Here is a 16777-nt window from a genome sequence, read left to right as displayed (position 1 = left end):
CCAAAAAGTTTGCCCACCCCTGAGCTAGACCATGTTCAGAAAATCTTGGCAAACAAATCTCTAAACAGTTGATTCCAAAACAATTTACCCAACTCCTGTTTATTTCTAAAAGAATCCTATTTTTAGAAAACTTCAGTTGAGACTGTGCATGGAAAAATATGGTGAGGATTCAGGGTCTCATGCAGGTGATGTGGCAGTGTCTCCTCCATTTGGATTAGAAAGGAGCATAATAATTGGCATGCATGATTTGGTCTATGGAGTTAATGAAAAGTTAGATCTCCTAGATTCTGCTGTCTTCCTGCTCAAGGTCATCTGCCCAGGAAGGGATTCAGGACTTCTCTTGAGACTTGAGAGAAATAGAATAGGAGTTTGCACAGAGGGAGAGTAGGCTTCTAAATTAGTTTTTTAAGTTAGTTGTTAATTGGGCTAAAGAAAATCTATTAAACTAAATAAACACTTCAGCTTCTAACTTTAAAAAGTAAACCTAGTGCCAGTCAGAGTAAAAGCCTCAGTTTAATTAAGCGGGTAAGATTACCAATAGGTTACGGTGGGGGCTGCTGAGTGTGTAGTACATTAATGTAGTGCTTCCTAATTCCATTCTCCAAATGGTGACTATGGTTGCCAGGTGTGTCCAGTCTGGTATGGGAGCAAATGCAGAAAGGCGGCCTGTCAGTTGAATTTCTTCTCTGTAAGACTAGCAGTTGCACACAAGGCTGTCCTTACCAATACGCAAAGTATGCAGCTGTACTTTTCTGGCGCCCTACACAGCTGCTCCAGCCCCTGCTTCGCCTCTTCTGCCGCTGCTCCACCTCAGCTCTGGCCTCGCTCCACCTCAGCTCTGGCATCGCTCCACCCCTTCCCCAAAGCCTCTGCCCTGCCCCTGCTCCACTCCCGCTCCATCCCCACTCCCCTGAGGACTGAAGCAGGGCTGGGCCTGCACTCACCAGGGGTGGGAAGTCCAGTGGCCCGGCCCCAACCGCACTGCTGGTGAGTGCTGAGGGGTGGTTCCTCCCTTTCCCCCAAGCCTGCCCCCCTCCCCCAGGGGTGCTGTGTAGGGCACCAGAATAGCTAGGGACGGCCCTGGTTGCACATGAATGTTTTGGAGAATGTGATCCTGAACTCACTGAGTATCTTCAGAAACCTCTTTATCCCTAAATGTTCTGTTAATAGAATTATAGAAATGTAGGACTAGAAGGGACCTCATTAGATCATCTATTCAGTCCCCTGCACTGAAGCAGGAATTAGTGTTATCTAGATGATCCCTGATAGGTGTGTGTCTAACCTGTTCTTAAAAACCTGCACTGGTGAAGATTCTATAACCTGCCTAGGTAATTTGTTTCAGTGCTTAACTACTCTTACAGTTAGGAAGCTTTTCGTAATGTCTAACCTAAATCTCTCTCGCAACAATTTAAGCCCATTACGTTTTATCCTGTCCTCAGTGGTTAAGGAGGACAACTTGTCACCCTCCTCTTTGTAACACTTATGTACTTGAAGACTGTTATTATGTCCACCCTCTGTCTTCTCTATTCCAGACTGAAAAAACTGAGTTTGTTTAATCTTTCCCTGTAGGTAATGTTTTCTAGACCTTTAATCGTTTTTGTTGCTCTTCTCTGGATTTATTCCAATTTGGCCCCATCTTTCCAAAACTGTGGTGCCCACAACTGGCTAGAGTGCTCCAGCTGAGGTCTTATCAGTGCGGAGTAGTAGTAGAATTACTTCTCATGTCTAAGGCTACATTTTAGTCACAGGTGTGGGGTTTTTTTTAAGTAAAAGTTAGACCAGTCACTAAACGATAATTCATGGTCCGTGACCTGTCTATAACTTGTACTATATACTTCTGACTAAATCTTGGGGTGGGGGGCGCCACGGGTGTTCAGGGGTGGGGCGTGCCGGGGCTGGCAGGCTCCCTACCTAGCTCCTTGTGGCTCCCCGGAAGCGGCGACCTATCCCTCCCTGAGCTCCTAGCTCTGTGCACTGCCTCCGCCTGCAGGCACCACCCCTGCAGCTCCCAGTGGCTACAGTCCCCAGATAATGGGAGCTGTGGAGCCAGCACTTGGGGCGGGGGCAGCGCGTGGAGCTAGGAGCTGAGGGAGGGACTTGTCTCCCCTTCTGGGGAGCTTCCCGAGGTAAGTGCCACACAAGAGCCCTCACCCCCTTCTGCACCCAAACTCCCAGCCTTGAGCCCCTTCCCACACCCAAACTCCTGCTGGTGCTGCTTTGGCAGTGGGCGGGGGGGAGGGCCAAGACTGCCCTAGCAGTGGCCTGTGTGGCTGTTCAGGGGCTGCCCGAGCTGCTCAGGCAGCCCCAGGGCCAGCTGTACCTGCCACTTCAGAAGTCATAGAGGTCCCAGAAAGACACGGAATCCATGACTTCTGTGATAAACTCGCAGCCTTACTCATGTCTTTCTTACAATACTTCTGTTAATACATTCCAGAATGTTTTTGCAACAGTATTGCTTTCTGTTTAGTTTGTGATCCACTATAACCTCAAGATGCTTTTCAGCAATGCTCCTTCCTAGGCAGTCATTTTCCATTTTGGATCTGTGCAATTGATTGTTCCTTCATTAGAATACTTTGAGTCTCTCCATACTAAATTGCATCCTATTGATTTCAGACCATTTCTCCAGTTTGTCAAGGTAATTTTGAATTCTAATCCTGTCCTCCAAAGTTCTTGCAACCACTGCCAGCTTGGTATCATCTGCTAACTTTAAGTGTACTCTCTTTGCCATTATCTAAATCATTTATGAAGAGATTGAATAGAACTGGACCCAGGACTGATCCCTGCAGGACCCCACTCAATATGCGTTTCCAGCTTAACTATGAACAAGAGATAACTGAGTACTGTTTTTCAGCCAGTTGTGCACCCACCTTATAGTAGGTTTGTCTAGACTATATTTCCCTAGTTTGCTTATGAGTAGGGTGACCATATGTCCTGTTTTGGCTGGGACAGTCCTCTTTAAAGCCCTGTACTGGCCATCCCGATTTTTTGGGCAAAACTCTGCATTTTGCCAGAAAGGTGAGGTGTGACCCTCTAGTGGGACACGGAGGAATGTGTGGGGCGGGGGGAGCAGCAATACCAGCCCTATATAGGAGGGAGGGCTCAGGAGAGTGCCTTAGGCCAGGCAAGCGCAGTGTGGCCAGGTGGCAGGGGGTCTTGGGCCGGCCCAGTCTGCAGAAGGAGAGAAGGGGGCATTAGACCCTTTGGGGAAAATTGTCACCCAAGTTATGAGAAGATCATGTGAGACAGAATCAGAAGCCTTAGTAAAGTTGAGATACATCACATCTACTGCTTTCCCCCATCCACAAGGTTTGTTTCTCTGTCAAAGGAGGATATCAGGTTGACTTGATGCAGGGGCATGTACAGGGATTAAACATTTGATGGCTTTTGGAGGGGCATGTTCTGTGCCCCTACCGTGGCCACGGGGCTGGAAGAACTGTCAGGTCCCTCTGTGACCCTGGCCCGTGCCTCTGCTTGCCTCCCCTTGAGCACATCCCAGCTTGTTGTGATTTGGTCTTGATAAATCCATGTTGACTGTTACTTATCTTTCTTTTTTTAGGTGCTTACAAATTGATTGTTTGCTCCATTATCTTTGTGGGTACTAAAGTTAATTGGACTGGTCTATATTTCCCTGGGTTGTCCTTATTTCCCTTTTAACATATAAGTATTATGTTTGGCCTTTTTCAGTCCTCTGGGATCTCTCCCATCCTCCATGGGTTCTCAAATATAATCACTAATGGCTCAGAGATGTCTTCTGTTAGTTTAAGTATTCTAGGGTGTATTTTGTCAGGCCCTGTCAACTTGAAGACACTAACTTGTCTAAGTAATTCTAAATGGGTTCTTTCCCTATTTTAGCCTCCGATCCTACCCCTTTTATACAGATGTTAGCTATGTTAGTTGTTTGATCACTGCTAGCCTTTTTGATGAAAAGTGAAACAAAAAAAATTGTTTTGCATTTCGGTCGTTGTTGCATTTTCTACTATTTTTCCCTCCTTTTTGAGTGATCGGCTTACCGTGTCCTTGGTCTTCCTCTTACTTCTAATGTATTTGTAAAATGTAGTCTTGTTTTGTTACCTTTTATGTCCATATCTAATTTAATCTGATTTTGTGCCTTGGCCTTTCTAATTTGTCCCTATATGCTCTGTAAGGGTTGTGGTACAGTGACTAGGGGGGAAAAACTCTAAAATTCTCCCGCACTTTTCCATAGTTGGGGGTCATTGTGTATATCATTGCTGAGGGTAAGCAGGGAAGCAAGGGTATGTCTACTACATGCTTGTGGCTTCTGCCCTGGTCCCTATGCTACTCGCCTGTGTGCTGCTTTGGTCCTCTCACAAGTGATTGCCGAATAGCACAGGAAAGCTTCCTACAATGGGGGAAGGAAAAGAGCAGCTCTGCCAAAGAACCTTCAGCAGGGGATTGCAGAGTACCTCCAGGAAAACTTCCTAGAGATCTCTCTGGAGGATTCCCATGAGATCTTGGCGTGCATCAACACCCTGTTCTGCTGTACTGATTAGCTGCACAGAGAAATGTCCAGCACAGAGGAACACAGCCAGCCTTGTACATTTCTATACCCTGAACCCGCCTCTGAACTACGCAAACTGCTTCCCAGGCATCTCCTTTCCTGCTTCTTGCTCACCGGAGAGCAACTGCTGAGACTGGCCAGACACCTTCAGAGTGGTGAAGAGTTCCTGGCTGCCTGCCCCATGGGGCAACCTGGCCAGGAGCTCCTCATCATTGTTTAACTCCACCTCTTCATCAGTGCAGGAATAGTGTTCAAAGGCAACGGGTAACTTGGATTAGAAAAGGGAAATGTAAAGCCTGAGATTGTCTGTTTATTTTCTGTATATAATGTATGTTTGCTTTCCCTTAATAGTTCATCTCTGAATCTGTGGTTAAATAAATTATATTTTTACCACAAGCAGGTGCAACTATGAAGTGTGAGTGCCAAAGCACACTGATAACTGTGGGGGCTGGTTTCACATGTTTGGGGGTGATGAACTAGAGGGGACTGATTTGAGTCTCTTAATACTTAAGAACTCAGGGAGGACACATTTGGGAAAACTTGGGACTGGAAGGGCTTTTGATGTCACTGCAAGGAGTGACTGGGCTGATGAGACTCAGGGGGTGAAACCTTATGCTTGTGGGCTGGCTACTGGTGCCAGGGTTTGGGACTATAGTTGCACAGCATTAAGGGCCCCAAGGTTACAGAGCAGGAGGTAACATAGCCATTTACTAGTCTGGGTGGTTCCCAGAACATCAGTCATTTCTATGAACAGTGATGCAGAAGAACATTCTCCTCTTTCTGATAGACAGCAACCAAAAGGTTTCTGGACAGAACTCCAATTCTTATGTCGCAGCACTTGGATGTCAGGTGGATAGGCACTTTGGAAATAGCAAATGTTCAGGAGAGAATGCTTGTCTCTATGCTGGTTAATCTAATTTCCAAGCAAATTTGTGGGAAGAATGGTCCTGTGGCTGAAGTACAGATCTGTAGCTGTTCAGTTCCCTGAAACGGACTTAACTGACTTGCCCAAAGTCGCAGCATCCACTTGGTTATAAGTGGGTTAATACTTCTCTTACAGATGTTGAGAAGCTTAATTATTGATAAAATGCTTTGAGATTCTGAAATGGGGAAGGTAAAAATGTTTGGCTAGTAATTTATTATTCACTGCACTTAAGAAACTGCTTAACCATGTTTGGTTTTGAGTATCATAATAGTAAAACATTGCTAATGTTGGTTGCTTACTGTCCATGGAGTGAACTAGAATTCCAGTGTTAAATTGCTCTGGTTTAATTGAAGGAGTAGAGCTGCTGTGTCAGTAGTCCTTCTTTCAGTCAGCAGCTTTGTTTATTGCCACACACTATTATATGTCTGGTATGGATGCATCCGATGAAGTGAGCTATAGCTCACGAAAGCTTATGCTCAAATAAATTTGTTAGTCTCTGAGGTGCCACAAGTCCTCCTTTTCTTTTTATCATATGTCTGTTACACTTAAGGTTTTTTTAACTTCATTTTTTTCAGACAATGAAGCAAGATGATAACTTAAATGCCACTAAAACAACAGCAAAAGCTGTCTTTCTAAAAGCTATCTATACAACACTGTCTTTGAAATAAATTAAAAAAAAACCCCATATATACTAGACAGAACAATTCTTTCTGAGGGGAAAGAATGGCCTATATAGTCCTGTGAGTAGCGTTTTCTTTATGTAGACTATCACGGACGTTACTTGAATAAAACTTAAACAATGAAAGCCAAGCGCAGTTGGCCTGTTTTCAGTTTTTTAGCTGAGTCAGCAGGATTTTTTTTCAGTATCAAGTTTGGACTTCATGTTCTACAAGAGGATTAGAAGCTGAAATTGGGAAACTAAGCTTTTGATTGTAAGCAACACCTATCAATGTGTAGTTGAACTTAGCCTTCTGAAATACAGGCTTGCTATGTTATGAAGAAACTCACAGAATGACTGAAGATATTCTGAACTTTCGATGCCATTATGCATAATATATAAATTTAAGGGGTGAAATTGTGCATACTTACAATCCAGAGTGATCTAAAAATTTAAGTGAAATCTGCATAAAATAAGAGATTGGCAGACTAAAGTCTTAACTTACAAACAAATGGAAGATAAATATCAGTTTTGCAACCCATGATATGTGGGTGTCCAATGCCACTGTTTTCTCAAACTGATAGCCTACCCTACGTTCTTTTTCAGAAGATTAAGATCCCTTCTTTGAAATAACTAAACTCGTTTTTTTTTTTTTTTTTTTAGGGCTGTCAAGCAATTTAAAAAAAGTATTGCGATTAATCAGTAATAGAATACAATTTATTTAAATATTTTTGGATATTTTTACATTTTTCAAATTGATTTAAATTACAACACAGAATACAACATGTACAGTGATCACTTTATAATTATGATTACAAATATTTACACTGTAAAAAACAAAGTAAATAGTATTTTTCAATTCACCTAATTCACCTGTTAGTACAATATCTTTATCATGGAAGTTGAACTTACCAGTGTAGTCTTATGGACAAAAAAAAAAAGCACTCAAAAACAAAACAATGTAAAACTTTAGAGCCTACAATTCCACTTAGTTCTACTTCTTGTTCAACCAATCACTCAGACAAACAAGTTCGTTTACATTGCAGGAGATAATGCAAAGGATCTCACAAAACTAGATGACTGGTCAACAAAATGACAGATGAAATTTAATGTTGATAAATGCAAAGTGTAATGCACATTGGAAAACATAATCCCAACTATACATATATGATGATGGGGTCTAAATAAGCTGTAACCATTCAAGAAAGCGATCTTGGAATCATTGTGGATAGTTCTCTGAAATCATCCACTCAATGTGCAGTGGCAGTCAAAAAAAGTGAACAGAATGTTGGGAATCATCAAGAAAGGGATAGATAATAAGACAGATAATATGATATTGCCTCTCTATAAATCCATGGTATGCTCACACCTTGAATATTGCATGCAGATGTGGTCGCCCCATCTCAAAAAAGATATATTGGACTTGGAAAAGGTTCAGAAAAGGGCAACAAAAATGATTAGGGCTTCCGTATGAGGAGAGAGTAATAAGACTAGGACTTTTCAGCTTGGAAAAGAGGCGACTAAGGGGGGATATGATAGCGGTCTATAAAATCATGAGTTGTATAGAGGAAGTGTTATTTACTCATTCTCATAATAAAACAACAAGGGGCCACCAAATGAAATTAATAGGTAGCGGGTTTAAAACAAACATGAGAAAGTATTTTTTCACCTAACGCACTGTCAGCTCTGGAACATCTTGCCAGAGGGTGCTGTGAAGGCCAGTACTATAACGGGGTTCAAAAGGGAGCTAGATAGATTCATGGAGGATAGGTCCATCAATGGCTATTAGCCAGGATGGGCAGGAATGGTGTCCCTTGCCTCTGCCAGAAGCTGGGATTGGGTGACGGGTATGGATCACTTGTTGATGATCTGTCTGTTCATTCCCTTTGGGGCACCTGCCATTGGCTACTGTCAGAGCACAGGATACTGGGCTTCATGGACTTATGGCTGTTCTTATGTTCTAAGGTTGATTTTCTTTTTTGGTGGTTCAGTTCTGTAGTTTTTGCATTGGGGTGTTGCTTTTTTAACTCTTCTGAAAGCATGCTCCCCCACCACCTCCTTCTCAGATTTTTGGAAGGCACTTCAGATTCTTAAATCTTGGGTCGAGTTCTGTAACTGTCTTTAGAAATCTCACATTGGTACCTTCTTTGAGTTTTGTGAAACTTGGAGTGAAAGTGTTCTTAAAATGAACATGTGCTGGGTCGTCATCTGAGGGTAAAACAGAGCAGGAGACGTGCAATTCTCCCCTAGGGAATTCAGTCACAAATTTAATTAATACTTTTTTTGACGAACATCATCAGCATGGAAGCATGTCCTCTGGAATGGTGGCGGAAGCATCAAGGGGCATACAAATTTTAGCATATCTGGCATGTAAATACCTTGCAGTGCTGGCTACAAAAGTGCCATATGAACACCTGTTTTCATTTTCAGGTGACACTGTAAAAAGTAAGTGGGCAGCATTATCTTCTGCAAGTGTAAATAAACTTGTTTGTCTTCACAATTGGTTGAAGTAGGACTGAGTGGACTTGTAGGCTCTAAAGTTTTACATTGTTTTGTTTTTGACTGCAGTTATGTAACAAAAATCTACATTTGTAAGTTGCACTTTCATGATAGAGATTGCACTACAGTATTTGTATGAAGTGAATTGAAATACTATTTTGTTTTTACAATGCAAAAATTTGTAATAAAATATAAAGTGAGCACTGTACACTTTGTATTCTGTGTTGTAATTGAAATGCATATATTTGAAAATGTAGAAAAAACCCCAAAATTAATAAATTTCAATGAGTATTCTATTTAACAGCGTGATTAAAAGTGTGATTAATCACTATTAATTTTTTGTAAGTTAATCACATGAATTAACTGGGATTAAGCTCTAGTTTTTTTTAAACAAAAGACAGTACAAAAATCACAAGCCAAGGTTAAGCACAAGTCTTCTGTTAAGCACTTAAGTTACTTGAGTGCTTCAGTGAGGGATGTCTGCTTCTATTAGAGGTAAAGTAAACTTTATCTTTCAATTTTTATTGGATTTTTTTTCACCACTAAACATTTGTAGTTGTCATTCAGGTGGAGTTGGGATAGTCAAACATGTTCTCATCCTTGGTCTGAGAGGGTAGTTATTTGCAAGTGGGGAACTTTTAGTTCAGAAAAGAGAATCCTAAATTCTCATAAACCAAGGTGAAAGGAAAAGTGATAAGCCTTTTTTTGGGGGAGGGGTGGGGTGGTAGACAGCTCCCTCTAAAGCCCTTTGCAATGTTATCTGGTTTTGAAGTAATGTGAATATTACTTTTAGTAAAGTAGTGGTCAAAATTTAATTCTGGTAATGATCATATTCAGTAAATTTCAGCAAAGTTGAACATAGTGTGCAGCTGACACTAAGTGACTTTCAGGAATAGACCAGCAAGAAACATCATCAAACTATGAGCTCAGATTTTACAGTGTAATAATAATGAAGCCATATCTGAAGTGAGTCTTTGACAAACCATACTGTTAAACTAATAAGGCAATTTAATCTGTTACAGATGCCTCAAGCCGTAGCATTACCTGTTTTAAAGTCTTCATGTTTCTGAGATTGGTTAGACCTGGAAATGACACCTTTGTTGTGGAATAACAGATTTGCTTATAAATATGGCTTCTTTTACTGAAAACTTTCTCGCTTCATTGATTAAACAGTTTGAACTCTTATTTTGAGACATAGTTTCATGAAACAAATTTCAACCCAGCTAGCTTTTATGGAAACTGAGTAAGACTAACTAGTAAAGTGAAATCTTTATAGTGAGGGTTGTTAAAATTTCTAGGATTTCTGAGCTTTTGAATATTAGTTGCTGGCTTTCTGGGTATTGGGGTGATAGTACCATTTCTGGGGCCTGGTCTACTCTACAAAGCTTGATTGAGATAAGCAGCCTTGCGTCGACCTTGTGTGCGTGTACAAATGCAAATCTGTCTTCCACTGATGTAAGCTTTCCATTATTCCTACATAGTAATACCACTCTTTGAGTGGCATTGAGCGATGATTGATGTATTGAGGTCAACAGAATGCAAATGTACATACGATCGGCCATGGTGGGTCAGACCAAATGTCCATCTAGCCCAGTATCCTGTCTTCTGACAGTGGCCACTGCCAAATGCCCCGGAGGGAATGAACAGAACAGGTACTCATCAAGTGATCCATTCCCAGTTTCTGGCAAACCAGAGGCTAGGTTCACCATCCCTGCCCATCTTGGCTAATAGTCATTGATGGACCTATCCTGAAGGAACTTACCTAGTTCTTTTATGAACCCTGTTAGAGTCTTGGCCTTCAGCATCCTCTGGCAAAGAGTTCCACAGGTTAACACTGCGTTGTGTGAAGAAATACTTCCTTTTGTTTGTTTTAAACATGCTGCCTATTAATTTCATTTGGTGCCCCCTACTTCTTGTGTTGCGAGCGAGAGAGAGAGTAAATAACCCTTCCTTCCTTTTTTTCTCCATACCACTCATGATTTTATAGACCTCTCATAACCCCCCTTAGCCATCTCTTTTCCAAGCTGAAAAGTCCCAGTCTTATTAATCTCTCCTCATAGTGAAACCATTCTGTACCTCTAATCATTTTTGTTGCCCTTCTCTGAACCTTTTCCAATTTCAATATATCCTTTTAAAAATTTAATTATATTTATGGTCACTATCACCAAGTGGTTCTGTTATATTCACCTCCTGGACAAAATCCTATGCTCCATTTAGGACTAAATCAAGAATTGCCTCTCCTCTTGTGGGTTCCAGGACTAGCTGTTCCAAGAAGCAGTCATTTAAGGTGTCAAGAAACTGTATCTCTGCATCCCGTCCTGAGGTGACATGAACCCGGTCAATATGGGGATAGTTGAAATCCCTCATTATTGAGTTTATTTTTATAGTCTCTCTAATCTCCCTGATCATTACAGTCACTATCACCATCCTGGTCGGGTGATAGGTAACGTATCCCTGCTGCTATATTCTTCTTACTGAAGCATGGAATTACTATCCATAAAGATTCTGTGATACTGTTTGGTTCATTTAAGACTTTTACTTCACTTGATTTGATGCTTTCTTTCGCATATAGTGCCACTCCCCCACCAGCATGACCTGTTTTGTCATTCAGATATATTTTGTACCTTGGTATTACTGTGTCCCATGGATTATACTCATTCCACCAAGTTTCTGTGGTGCCTGTCTATGTAGACACTCTGTTACCTATGTGGACACTAACGGTCCTCCAGCAGCAGTCCCACAATGTTCCTTCCTTTTCTTTAAACTCTGTTCCATAAATTTATTAAGGTTTTAATGTATTTACTTTCCACTTGAACAAAATATTTCTGAAGTTTTTTCATTTAATAAAACAGTATTGTTTGGAAAATAATTCATGTTTATTAGTTCCCAACATTTACAGCAGAATGCTTGGCAGTAGTGAAAGCAACCACTTTCTTGTTGTTGAACACTGACACAACTCATAGGGTCAGTCACAAAGTGTAATAATCATAGTTTTATGCTGCTTGCTGTAGATTTAATAGGTGCATTGTCAGTATTATGTTCATTGGTCCTTGGTACACATCTTACAATTCCTAACAGGCCCCCAAACTTCAGGGCCAGGTAGAGCACAGTCCATCACAATGCTGTGTTGTGGTTCACTGTCAAAGTGCTCTCTCAAAGCCCCCCTGTGCTGTATAGCTCCGCATTGATGTCTTCTGATAGCTCTTGTATTTGGCTTTTTAAACTGAGCAGACAGCTGCTCCCCTTCATCTCAGTGGCTCCTTTTTCCCCTTTGCTTCACAGATATGCAGGCCACAACGGGCTGCTACAACCGTTGGGATCATTTCTCACTGAGATCCAATCACATTAATTAAATTCACCAGTGCCCTTTCAATCTACCAAAACTGTCAATCTACCACATTCAACTGTCATTTTGCACCTGCTGAGCTGGTAGTTGAATCTTTCCTTGGTGCCCTCGAGGTGGCTAGTGTACAGTTTGAGCCAGGAGAGTAAGGGATAGGCTGGGTCCCCCAGGATCACTACTGCATTTCAACTTCAGTAATGGTAATCTGCTGGTCAGGAAAAAAATCCCTGCTTGCAGCTTTCTGAAAAGTCCTGTGTTCTTAAAGATCCGGAAGTCATACACCTTCCTTGACCAGCCCACAGTTGTGTTGGGGAAGTGTCTCTGATGATCCACCAGCACTTGAATAACTAAAGAAAAATAGCCCTTTCTGTTGATGGAGTTGGTGGCAAGTTGGCCTGGTGCCAAAATCAGGATGTGTATACCGTCTGTCACCTCACTGCAGCTTGGGAACACTATCACTGCAAAGCCATACACTTTATCCTGCATGTTGTCAAGAGTCATAGTCCTGCATAGCAGGAGATGATTGATTAATGGTCCTGCATGCTTGCATGACAGCGGCCCCCATGGTGGATTTTCCAACTCAAAAATTATTTCCTGCTGACTGGTAGCAATCAAGCACCGCAAGTTTCCACAGTGCAATTGCCACTTGTTTCTCCACTCTTAGTGCAGCTCTCATTCCGGTGTCCCTGCACTGGAAAGCTGTGGTAGGCTTGGCACACAGATCCAGGAACTTGGCCTTTCCACCGGAAGGTTCTACTGCCACTGTTCATTGTCCCAAGCCTATGTTACAATGTGATCCCATCAGTCAGTGCTCGTTTCTCAGGCCCAGAAGCGGCACTCCACCATTTGAAGCTGCTCTTTGAATGCCAACAACTTTGAGTTGGTCCTCGTTATGTCCCACAGCAATCTGCCCACCAGCAAATTGTCACCTTCTCTGTGGCTCTTCTTGCAGCTCTACAAATACTGGAGGATCATATGTCCTGTGCTTGAAACACTCATGACAATAGTTTAGAGCTGTGCGGGCTCCATGCTTCTGTCAGAGACGGTGAACAGTGACAAGCCCGACGTTGGTTGGTGGGATTTTTAACATAGGTGTGAAAATTATGGGATAGAGAAAGTTGCATGGTGGGAACTTGACCCCACAGTTCCAGTCACCCCTGCATGACTCATTTCTGCCCACAGTGCATTGCCAAAACTTCCCGAAAGCCAGCGCACTGGACAGCGGTGATACCTGCTATATACACCACAAGGATACTTACCCATGGTGCACTGCGCTGTGCTTTGAAACAAGCACTCCTGATGAGTATGTGCAGTGCTGATGCAAGGAGCCATGTGTGTATAGGAACAAGCAATATGCTGACTGTGGTGGTATTAGGCCGACGTAACTTGCATCGGCAAAACTTTGTAGTCTACATATGCCCTGGATAGGGCTTATGCTGAGGTCAGTACTAAACTGAGTCTTGCTTAGCTAGTACAAAGCTTGAGAATTCCCTTGAATATATTTTGCTGTTGGCAACGGAGGATTCTGCTCTTCCATGCTTCAGTGCTCACAATTCTACTGGGCAGGGAGGAAATCAGGTGGGGAGGAACAAAGCTATCAGATGTAAGAAGTATTGCTGTCTTTTCAATATTGTAGATGGGCCAGATTGCTACTTTTTTCCCTCTGCAGGTGGGGTGTTGACACAAACATCTTCAAATTAACTGTTAGGGACACTTTGACTTGAATCACCTGCAATGCTTTTCCAGTATAAAATTCTTACCTATAACCTCATGTTGAAGTATTGCCGCCTCTTATAATTCTTCAGAATCATATTGCCTAGTTGATGATGATTTTTGTTTCATGTTCTGGTTGGTTAAAGTGTAATGCTAGAAATTGTTTGAAGTCAATATTCTAATGAAGCGTTTCCTTCCAGTAGGTTGATCCTGAAGAGAGCAGACCTAGCGGGGTGGTTGAGAGCAAATTCTGTAATGCTTTTAGAAGTCATCTGAAAGTTATTTGTGTGGTGTGCAAACCTTGTATTTGCTTTAAGATTTCAAAGAGACTACCTCTAGGCCAACTAAATTATAAGTGTATGTTATGATATTTTCTTTTTTGCTTTGAGGAAAGTACTGACCATGATTTCAAAAGCTTTGTTTGAGATGGTGTGGGTAAATCTAGGGAATGCTGTACATAACTTACTTTATAAAAATTATTTTTAACAGCTTGCTTTTACACGAGATGGACTCTGTGGCTTGTGGAATGAAATGGTGAAAGATGGAGAAATTGTATACACTGGAACAGAATTAGCACAAAGTGGTGAACTACCTCTAAGAAAAGGTAAGATTTTTTTCCCCCTGTTTTCTAATTTTATCCTGATGATGTGACCTATGCACTGATTTCACAATATTACAAACCCTCAGTTCTTAATCAAATGTAACTAACTTTCCTTTATAGTGTTACTGCTCTTGAATAAATAGGAGGGAGCTACTTACTAGGATTTATAGGTTAGTGCTTCCTCCAATCAGTTCCTTCGATTTTTTTTTGGCCTTTTAAGAGTATGGCCTTTCTCGGTTGGCCGCAGAGAGGGGACCTTAATTTCCAGAAATGACGACTTGTCATAGTGTGTGTTTAAAAAAAAAAACCAAAAAAACCCGAAAAACCTCATCCACAGGGCAGAGGCGATGTGTGTGGGGTTACATGCCTCCCCAGGGTGCAGGGCAGAGGCTGGGGGGCTGGCTGCTGTTGAGACTTGCCGCCATCTTTTCCTCTCCTCATACAGGTCTGGGCTCAACAAAACCACCACAGAGCTTCTCCTGGGCAGGCAGGGGATATGCCAGTGGGACGCCAGGCTCCCTCACCATGCTGCATAGTGGACGGTGCTTACACCTGCTCTCGGCAGTGTCCACAGTGCTTTTCCGCCGCGCACCTTCCCTGTCTCTAGCCCTCAGTGCCTACGGCCTGTGCCCCTTCCCCTGCACGCAGCTGGCTCCTGCCCCCTCCCAGTGCACTTTTGTGCTCTAAAGGATTACATATTGCTCATGTTTGTCAATACGTGTATTTTTTGCATTAGAATAATTCATATCTGAAATTTCTGGAAAATACAGCTTTGAAAACTTTTGAAATCACTCTGTTTTCATTGCTGAAAAACACTGGCCATATCTATAATATCTGGTTTCACTTCCTGCACCAGCAGTTCTAGTTCCTCCATTTTGTTATGTTAGCAATTCTCCAGTCATATGGTACAACCCCTGAGTTTACAGATTCATTAAGAATTCTTGCTAATGGGTTTGCAATTTCGTGTGCCAATTCCTTTCATATTCTTGGATGAAGATTATCTGGGTCCCCGATTTAGTCCCATTAAGCTGTTTGAGTTTCGCTTCTACCTCAGATATGGTAATATCTACCTCCATATTCTCATTCCCATTTGTCATGCTACCATTATCCCTAAGATCCTCTTTAGCCTTATTAAAGACTGAGGCAAAGTATTTGTTTAGATATTGGGCCACGCCTAGATTATCCTTGACCTCCTCTCCATCCTCAGTGTTTAGCTGTCCCACTTCTTCTTTCTTTGTTTTCTTCTTATTTATATGGCTATAGAACTTTTTACTATTGGTTTTAATTCCCTTTGCAAGGTCCAACTCTACTTGACTTTTAGGCTCTCACTTTAGCCCTACATGTTCTGACCTCAATAAGGTAGGTTTCCTTGCTGATCCCTCCCATCTTCCACTCCCTGTATGCTTTCTGCTTTTTCTTAATCACCTCTCTGAGATGTTTGCTCATTCAGCTTGGTCTACAACTCCTGCCTGTGAATTTTTCCCCTTTCTTGGGATGCAGGCTTCCGATAGGTTCTGCAGCTTTGATTTAAAGTAATCCCAGGCCACCTCCTGCCTTTAGATCCACAAATTCTTCAGTCCAATCCACTTCTCTAACTAATTTCCTTAATTTTTGAAAGTCAGCCCTTTTGAAATCAAAAACCCTAGTTGCAGATTTATTTTTGTTAATCCTTCTGTTCAGTTTGAACTGAATTAGCTCAAAAAGAAAAGGAGTACTTGTGGCACCTTAGAGACTAACAGATTTTTTTGAGCATAAGCTTTCGTGCTCACGATCACTTGAATGAAGATTGTCCCCTCCAACCATTTCTTCTGTGACTCTGTCTTATCCATTCCATCGCTGCTTATTTCTTTACATTCTACCTCATCATTGATATAGAATACTACTCCACCACCTTTACCGTTTTTATTTCTGTCTTTCCTAAACAGCACATATCCTTCAATACCTGTAGTTCAGTCATGACTACTATTCCACCATGTTTCTGTTATCCCTGTAATATCTGGTTTCACTTCCTGCACCGCTAGCTCTAGTTCCTCCATTTCGTTACCTAGGCTCCTCGCATTGGTGTACAAACATCTTAATTTTTGCTCTTTGGCCTCGCTCACATTCTGTACCCGATTAGGCACGGTCATTCTACAGCCAGTATAACCTATTAGACTGGTAACCACACTGCCCTTCCTCATTATATCCATTCTCCTACCCACAGCTGTATCCTTTCTTACTTTTTCTTCCTTCTCAATGCTAAAATCCGGTGTGGAGATTACCTGGACATTTCCCCCAAATTCCTAGTTTAAAGCTCTCTTAATCAGTTGTGCCAGCCTCCATCCTAGAAGTCTATTTCCTTCCCTACTCAGATGAAGTCCATCCCAAGAGAACTGTCCTCTGTCCATGAATGCCTCCCAGTGGCCATACGTCCCAAAGCCCTCCTTATAGCACCACTGCCTAAGCCATCTGTTGATAGTCATAATCTTGTCACATCTTTGTTGCCTTTCTCTAGGAAGAAGTAGAATCCCACTAAAGAT

The 16777-nt window shown here is 42.0% G+C and overlaps 1 protein-coding gene across 1 annotated transcript in view; it reads left to right on the top strand.

Annotated features, from left to right (window-relative positions):
- HERC2 (HECT and RLD domain containing E3 ubiquitin protein ligase 2) overlaps positions 1 to 16777 on the top strand; it is a 201604-nt gene that overhangs the window by 10809 nt on the left and 174018 nt on the right. The window contains exon 3 of the mRNA XM_084623550.1: positions 14147 to 14261. Coding sequence (XP_084479676.1) covers positions 14147 to 14261 — 115 coding nt within the window. The remainder of the gene's footprint in view (positions 1 to 14146; positions 14262 to 16777) is intronic.

The sequence above is a fragment of the Lepidochelys olivacea genome, assembly GCF_965140295.1.
Source record: "Lepidochelys olivacea isolate rLepOli2 genome assembly, chromosome: 1".
In the NCBI taxonomy this organism is placed as follows: domain Eukaryota; kingdom Metazoa; phylum Chordata; order Testudines; family Cheloniidae; genus Lepidochelys; species Lepidochelys olivacea.
This window is presented reverse-complemented; position numbering and strand designations above follow the sequence as displayed.